The 8,282-nt window shown below is 45.6% G+C and overlaps 1 protein-coding gene across 2 annotated transcripts; it reads left to right on the top strand.

Moving 5' to 3' along the window:
* The first annotated feature begins 231 nt into the window (after positions 1-231).
* Positions 232-3,144, top strand: Loricrin (loricrin cornified envelope precursor protein). Of its 2 annotated transcripts, none has more exons than XM_034501244.2 (2): positions 232-299; positions 1,425-3,144. In XM_034501244.2, exon 2 carries the CDS (start codon positions 1,448-1,450, stop codon positions 2,894-2,896), a length of 1,449 nt encoding a protein of 482 aa, XP_034357135.1. In that variant the 5' UTR covers positions 232-299; positions 1,425-1,447; the 3' UTR covers positions 2,897-3,144. The 2 variants fall into 2 exon arrangements, with proteins under 2 accessions (XP_034357135.1, XP_076788947.1); XM_076932832.1 differs by lacking the exon at positions 232-299 and adding an exon at positions 1,231-1,317.
* The last annotated feature ends 5,138 nt before the right edge of the window (positions 3,145-8,282 follow it).

Genomic DNA, 8,282 nt, shown 5'->3' with positions numbered 1-8,282 from the left:
GCAACCTATACAGAAGTTTTGAAAACAATTTCTACCATCCACTCTGCTGGCCACCTCTAATGACCAACCTGCTCACTGTTACATCAGAGAAGTGGCCAGTCATACACTAAACTGCCTATCCCTATCCCAAGAATTTGAAATCTTCATGAATGGGTCAATCCTTTGCCTGCAATCACAGGGAGGAGGTGCCTGATCAATAGGTGAGTCAGAGCAGACAACGAGTATAAAACACCAGGAGCCCCAGAGTCCCTCACATCACCATCACCTCCTTCCCTCACTCATCTCTTCTGGTGCTTCGGGTAAGTGTGGGCTCTCCTGGCTCTCTGGTCGCTCCAGCTGGCCTTGCTCAGCTTGCAGAGAGGTTAAGGGGCAGGACCTCTCCCCTTTGGAAGGTACTGTGTTCAAATTGAGAAGGGCTTTAGGAAAGCACTGGGAGAATGAATGGTAAGCTGTTGCTGGGCAGACGATGTGTCTGGTCTTCTGGGCAAAATGTTAAAACTCCACGAAGGGACTATCTCCTACTTCTCTGGCAGGAGCTGAGGGTTAGAACACTGGAGGACTGCAATGGCAGGCCACCATGGGCCGGATGATCCTTTAGAACCTGCCAGGCATGGCTGAATTCACTATTAAAGAGAGAGTAAGGACGATAAGTTATAGAATGGTGATAACGGAAGATAATCTGAGAAGCCACACAAATTCAAGCTCTGGTTTATGAGGGCAGATGTTCTGACAAATGACTTGTGAGGTGCTGAGCTACAACTTCCTACTAGCTACAGTTCTCTACCAAATTTAGACTCCTGCAGATCCTTGAAAAGATGTCTGCTCTCTCCTGGTTAGATGTACTGGTCCAAAAGGTTCAGAGTTCTTCCCTCTGTTTGCAGATAGGAACACAGTAGAGCTGTCTTGTCTAATAACTGGGCCTTGGAGCGTATCCTCACTCAAGAGTTTAAACTAAGGACTTTTTTTTTTTTTTTTTGCAGAAAATGTGTCCTACAGTCAGCTAATGTCCAAACAAATCTTTTCTTGTTGTGCTGGGAATGGGTAAAATTCAGGTGGAAGGGTTTTTTTGTTGTTGTTGTTGTTTTTGTTTTTGTTTTTGTTTTTTCAATTTTCTACTTAAAGAATCAGCATTGGGACTTGGGAGCACCCTTAGAGATGGAGTGTTCCTTAATGGAAGGAAGATCAAAAACAGGGAATGTGAGGGTTCTGCCCTCCAAATCACATAGCAGAAGAAAGGCAGAGCTGAGGGGAAAGGGAGGCACTACTAACGGGACTATTGAAGAGCTATCCAGTCCATGAATGGAGTCCAGACACCTGGTAGGCATGAAGCTGGGAGTCAGAAGGATGTTGGCATGGATGCATCTTCCTCCTTCTCAGCATCCTCTTGCTGCTGGTCCAATGTTGCTCTTCTGCTCTTCTTCCAGGGTTCCCCTTCTTCTTAAACAAGATGTCTCACCAGAAAAAGCAGCCCACTCCCTGTCCTCCCGTGGGTTGTGGAAAGACCTCTGGTGGAGGTGGAGGAGGAGGCGGCGGCGGAGGCGGCGGCTATTATTGCGGTGGTGGTAGCGGTGGCGGCTCCAGCTGCGGAGGTGGCTCATCTGGGGGAGGCTCTAGCTGCGGAGGCGGAGGCGGTGGTTCCTATGGCGGTGGTTCCAGCTGCGGCGGTGGAGGCGGCTCCGGTGGGGGCGTCAAGTACTCTGGTGGCAGCAGTGGCTCTAGTTGCGGCGGCGGCTACTCCGGCGGCGGCGGCGGCTCCAGCTGCGGCGGTGGCTACTCTGGCGGCGGCTCCAGCTGCGGCGGTGGCTACTCCGGCGGCGGCTCCAGCTGCGGCGGCGGCGGCTACTCCGGGGGTGGCTCCAGCTGTGGAGGCGGTGGCGGCTCTGGTGGGGGCGTCAAATACTCCGGTGACGGAGGCGGTGGCGGCGGCTCCAGCTGCGGCGCCGGCTACTCCGGCGGAGGCGGCGGCTCCAGCTGTGGAGGCGGATCCGGAGGCGGCGGCTCCTACTGCGGAGGCTCCTCTGGAGGCGGCAGCTCCGGTGGCTGCGGCGGCGGTTCCGGAGGGGGCAAGTACTCCGGTGGCGGCGGTGGCTCCAGCTGCGGCGGCGGCTACTCCGGCGGCGGTGGAAGCGGCGGCGGCTCTAGCTGTGGCGGCGGCTACTCAGGCGGTGGTGGATCCAGCTGCGGCGGCGGCGGCTACTCCGGTGGCGGCGGCAGCAGCTGCGGAGGTGGTTCCTCCGGTGGTGGCGGCGGCGGCGGCTCTTCGGGATCGTCCCAACAGTATCAGTGCCAGAGCTACGGAGGCGGTTCTAGCGGTGGCTCCAGCTGCGGCGGCGGCTACTCCGGGGGCGGCGGCTACTCCGGGGGCGGAGGCTCCAGCTGCGGTGGCGGCTACTCCGGGGGCGGAGGCTCCAGCTGCGGCGGCGGCTCCTCCGGGGGCGGCTCCAGTTGCGGTGGCAGCGGCGGCGGCTATTCCGGCGGTGGCGGTGGCAGCTGCGGCGGCGGCTCTTCTGGCGGCGGCGGGGGCTATTACTCCTCCCAGCAGACCAGTCAGACCTCCTGTGCCCCCCAGCAGAGCTATGGAGGGGGCTCTTCCGGCGGAGGTGGTAGCTGCGGAGGTGGTTCCTCCGGCGGCGGCAGCGGCGGCGGCTGCTACTCCAGCGGTGGTGGCGGCGGCAGCGGTGGCTGCGGTGGAGGCTATTCCGGAGGCGGCGGTGGCTGTGGCGGCGGCTCTTCCGGGGGCAGCAGCGGTGGCTGCGGAGGCGGCTATTCTGGAGGCGGCGGCGGTGGCTCCAGCTGCGGTGGCGGCTCCTCCGGGGGCGGCTCTGGAGGTGGCAAGGGTGTGCCAGTCTGCCACCAGACCCAGCAGAAGCAGGCGCCTTCCTGGCCGTGCAAGTAAGGGTCACCAGGCTGCAACGGAGACAACAGAGCTGGAAGAGTTCTCCGTGGGCGCCTATGGGCTTAACTTTCTCATGAATTTGCCTGAGGTTTCCAAACCTTTCACATTTTAAGCACCCCCTCACCCCCCAGAAGAAGCCATTGAGTCGCTCAAGGTGTATCTTGTTCTGATTTTTCCGTCTTGGTTTCTGAATGACTACCTCCCAATTCCACTGCCTCCTCAGTCAATAAATTTGCAATTCATGAGAATTTCTGAGTCTCCTGTAGTCTTTGTAGCCTGTAAATTTACTCACTTCAGTCTGTTCTTGCTCTTCCCATTCATTAGTTCACATTTAAATTTATTGAACAAGTGTTCTATCCAAAGGTGGGGGAGTAGATGGAATGCGGCAAAGGATGACCAAGGATGTGAACAGTCTGGTGTGTGGCTTAAAATCATGAGATGGTCCTCAAACACAAAGAAAAGTCTTCACTGGACATCCTCCACTTCCCTGAAGTTAAACCTGCACAGGCAATTTCTAGCAGTGCAGAGCTTACTCTCCCAAGTTCTGGAAGCAGGGTGTTTATGTCCTGTAACACTACCATGCAATGGAAGACTTTAGAAAAACAAATTAACAACTCTAAAACTGTCCACTCCCTTCATTCATGGAGCTCTTCCGTCCCCTCCCAATCGGGTTTGCAAAAGAAAACCCTTTTCTCTGATTAGTTTAGCTACTAGAGGTCCAAATCCACTGACGTGTTCTGACCAAAGAAGAAGGATGTGCACCCCTGAACAAAAAGATCCCCGCCCATGTAATCTTCCTGAACACTGTAACTACTTCCCTTCTCCATGAATCCTTACTCATGATCCATGGTAGAGCTTTGAGGCAAAAATACAAACCCTCTATGTCTTCCCAAGATTGCCAGTTCTTAAACAAGCCTGATATCTTCCTACAAGTACGGCTCTCCTGAATACTGATATTGAAGTAGGGGAAAGTCTGGCTTTGTTATTCTGTTAGCAAAATATTACATCAGATAATCGAGAGCCTCTACAGTGTGAGATGCACTTTACTGGGCATTTATAGGGGTAGAAGGCAGCCCTCTTGAAGGACTGAAGTGTAGCTTTCATCTAACTTGAGGAGGTACACCATAAGAATTTAAGATGCTTAGCATCAGTATCCCAGGAAAGCTATGGGGCATCCTGATTAGCAGGCAAAAAGCTAGAACTGCTCAAAGGAATATGTGACAACTGTCCCCAGACCAGATCCTGTTTTACAGTCATATTTTATCAGCTTTAGGCAAATGCTAACTTACTGACTTACTCAAATTAAATGTGCTACATTAAAAAGCCAATATACCTTTCTATGTTTTGCTAATGATAGAAATAAAAATATTTCACCTGACTCTTCCATGTGGAATCTTCACTACCTTGATCATTTGCATCAGAATTAGAGAGCATGCCAAGTAGCAAACTCAGTGACGTGGCAGTCCTACCTCCACATTTTTATGGGTTAAATGTATTCTTTAACATTGTTATATATGCATATACTACATTCTGATGACTCATGTCCCTATCCTTTCTTACTCCCTCCCAACCTCTATCAATCTTTACCCTCCCTACAAATCCCTTTACCATGTTTTTGTCGCTTTTGTTTGTTTGTTTTGTGACCCACTGAGTTAACCAGGATCATCTGTATGACCATGGGTTTGGGTTCTGATGGGATCTCACTGGGACACAATTTAATATACTGACTCCCCTTCACAGACTCTTATCAGTAGACAATAATTCAAGAGGGAATGGTGGGGCTTTCTCCGTCCACAGCTAACTCTTGACAGGACCAGTCTTGTGCAGGCCTAGTGCAAGTAACCATAGCTGCTATGAGCTCATGTTTGCAATGGCTGTGTCATGCATAGGAGATAGTATTTTTGGAGCCTTTCTCTCTGTCTGGGTCTTATATTCCACATCTTCTTTTAGGATATTCTTTGAGTCTTTGCCGAGTATTTTGGTTAGGACTGAGTGCTCAGTTGTTATTTATTTTTAGATTCTTGAGCAGCACAGAATTTTTACACTTACTACTGTTGTGTGCAAAGAGAGGCTTCTTTGATTAAATTTGAGAGTAGCGTTTGTCTATCTGTATAAACACAGATTTATAGAGGGTAATTTTTTGCTGCATTAATTTAGCTCATTAATGGTAGTAAGATTTTCACCTAGGGCAGTGGTTCTCAACCTTTGGAGGTCAAATGGCCCTTTCACAGGGGCCACTCAAGACCATTGAAAACACAGAGATTTACATTATGATTCAAAATAGTAGCAAAATTACAGGTATGAAGTAGCAACCAAAATTAGCTGGTCGTCACCACAACATGTGGAACTATATTAAAGGGTCACATCATTAGAAAGGTTAAGAAGCATTGTCTTAGAGACTATTACTTACCTATCCACCAATTTTATAATAACAGGTATGAATTCTCTTCTGTGGATCAGGCCTCCAATCCAGAGGGCAGCTAGTTACACCATAACAGTTGTGTTACTATCATACAAGAAGTACATCTTGTCTTACTATTTAATATTATAATCTGAGGGGTTCACTGAGTAAGACCACTGATATATTTTCTCCCTTAGCAGCCAGCTTAGTATTTCTCAGCACTATGAAAACTAATCAGCAGATAGGAATTTTCTAGCTCCTTCATATCTTGCACATAAGGTAGGTTGTAGCCTCAGCAATAAGGTCTGATAATCTAGTACTAGTGAGTAGCTAAAGAAATACACAGACACATAAATACACACACACATACATATATATGTATATATGTGTATGTATATGTGTACACACATACACACACACACACACACAGATTTTCTTTTATTGCCTGTGTGTATAACAGGACCTTGGAATTCTGAAAAAAAAAAAAAAAGCTTACAAATATTGGAAGAAGTGAGTCAGGCTTTAAGCAGAGGCAAGAGGGTAGTGGACTTGATTATTGCAGGTATAACAGCTTTGATTGCATTAATAGCTAGCACTGCCACTTCTGCAATTGCTTTGATGCAAGAAGTTAAGACAACCACTTTTGTCAATCATTTAGTAAAAAATGTTACTAATGCTCTGGGTACTCAAGAAGATTTAAATAGGCATTTGTAGCAGTGGATTGACGCTCTTTATTATATTACTTAATTTACTGGAGAGGAGGTTCAGAGTTTAAGAATAAGAAGCCATCTCAAGTGTCACGCTAAATACAAATGGATTTCTGCCACCTCAGAAGTTTACAATGACAGCCACTATAATTGGGGAAAAACTCAAGACACTTGCAGGGTACTTGGCATAATTCTAACATCTCTCTGGACATTTTAACTTTGCATACTGAAATTATGAATTTAAAGAATGCTGCTCCATTGAGTTTTGATGCTGCAGATACTGCTGATAAAATTTTTCATGGTTTAAAATCAGTGTTTCCATTTTGGTCAAGCTTCAAGAATGGCATATATAGTTTAATCATGTTGGTCCTTGTGCTGGAAATACTTTTATTCCTGCCCATTTTGATAAAACTTGCCTTTAACAACGTTAACATGTTGGTGACCAAAATACATGGCTCAACACTAAAAATAGATCCCCAGACTGCCAGCATAATTAATTTAACAGGCTGGCAGTCAATGATGAATAAAATGCTGCACAGAGCCTTACCAACCTAAGACAGAAATGAATTGCTTTGGATAATACATATTCAATGATGGGTAAGGAAGGCATTCTTGTCAGAACAGCCTAAGACAGATGCAATCTTTTTTATGGAAAAAAAACAAAAAACAAACAAACAAACAAAAAACAAAAACAAAAAAACAGGAGAAATGTGGAGAGCTCTTGGGGATGCTTCCAGGAATTTGGCAAGAATATTTACATTGAGTTGGACAAGGGAATAGGCTCAGACAAGAATTTGACATTGGGCTAGGACAAAGCTCAATATGAATGCAGCTGAAGAATGTATTCTTTGTGTCTTGATTGGCTCAATAAGTCCCTGAACACAGTAATCATGGGACCTTTGTTTATGCCTTGTTTGCTCCTTGACTACTTTGTCTTTGATCTAGAACTGATCCTATTCTTTGCTTGTACCTAGAATGGTATAAAAGCAGACTGGAAAAAAAAAAGGCTTCAGCATTTGCAGAGGTCATGTTATAATGTTGTCTAATTGCCTTTTCTTTTTTTAATCCTCATTTCTTCCTTTGAGCCTCTGTTGACTGACTGTGCTGGCTTGGTCTTGTATGTAGATGTAGATGTAGATATAGTATATGTATGTGCATATATACATATATATATATATATATAATATACATAAGCAAACATGGGGCAGAGTTGTTTATAGGGTTATATAGTTACAGTTTTACAATAGCTTGCATTGGTTTGGGTAATTCTGAGGCTTTCCTAACCAACAACTCATAAGAAATTATTCTATACAGGGTCCTGGGAATTTTGTTTAGTAACCACTGATTCTAGAAGCATCAACATTCAACCATGTTGATTCTCTCCCTTAAAACCCTTTTAAAATTACACAAGATACTATGTTATAGGATACTAAATTTTCATACAGATTTTTCATACACCCTTCATTTTGGTTAGTCATCATCCCTAACTTTTTTCTCCTCTATCACACCACTGCTTCCACACCAAATGAAACCTTTCAACTCCATGTATTCTCCATCTATGCTTTCATTTTATCTATATTGTATGATCTCAACTTTCTTAATCCATCCCTCTACCAATAGCCCTTTTCTAAACTGGTAGTCTACAGCTTAAGTTTCAGTACTTGAAACGGAAGTAGATGGAGCAATATGAGTTCAAGGTCAGCCTAGTCTACATAATGGGTTCCAAGCCAGCCAGGAGTATGTCTCAAAAACAATCAAATCAAAGCAACCAACCAACCAACCAATCCAAACCAAAAATCAACAAACAAACAAACAAACAAACAAACTAAAATCCCCAACCATTTCTAGTTTTCTAGTTTTTACTTGAACATCAAATTAAACAAGCAAATAAAGTTTCAAATATAGGATTCATATATAAGTGAGGACATACAGCATTTTTCTTTGTGGACCTCTGTTACTGAGAGGACTTAACCCACTTCATTTTAGAACAAGTAGCCATATTAGGCCTTAAGATTCAATTTCCTAATGAAGCAGGCAAGGCTCCTCAGGAAAGCCACAGACAATGTGTTATTAATCCATTTGCAGCCCTGACATTTGATATTGTCAGAGGATAAGCCCGGAGCTGAGTCAGTTTCTCAAACATCTTGTTTAGAAAGATAATGAGCCCTGAATTGGGGCACTTCCTGAAATTTCTCTAAGGCTTGACCAAAAGTGGTAACATTAATATAGCAAACAATCAGAAATTGTACTAATGTAACTACCACATGCCTAGCCACAT

The sequence above is a fragment of the Arvicanthis niloticus genome, chromosome 4, assembly GCF_011762505.2.
Source record: "Arvicanthis niloticus isolate mArvNil1 chromosome 4, mArvNil1.pat.X, whole genome shotgun sequence".
Classification (NCBI taxonomy): Eukaryota; Metazoa; Chordata; class Mammalia; order Rodentia; family Muridae; genus Arvicanthis; species Arvicanthis niloticus.
Note: the sequence above shows the minus strand (reverse complement) of the source record. Positions and strands in the feature narration are given on the sequence as shown.

Excerpts from the sequence above, each read along its gene's own strand:
- Loricrin (XM_076932832.1), top strand. The coding sequence starts at position 1,296 with ATGAATGGAGTCCAGACACCTG. Across the intron at positions 1,318-1,424 it reads GAATGGAGTCCAGACACCTG|GGTTCCCCTTCTTCTTAAAC; the intron begins GTAGGCATGAAG and ends CTCTTCTTCCAG.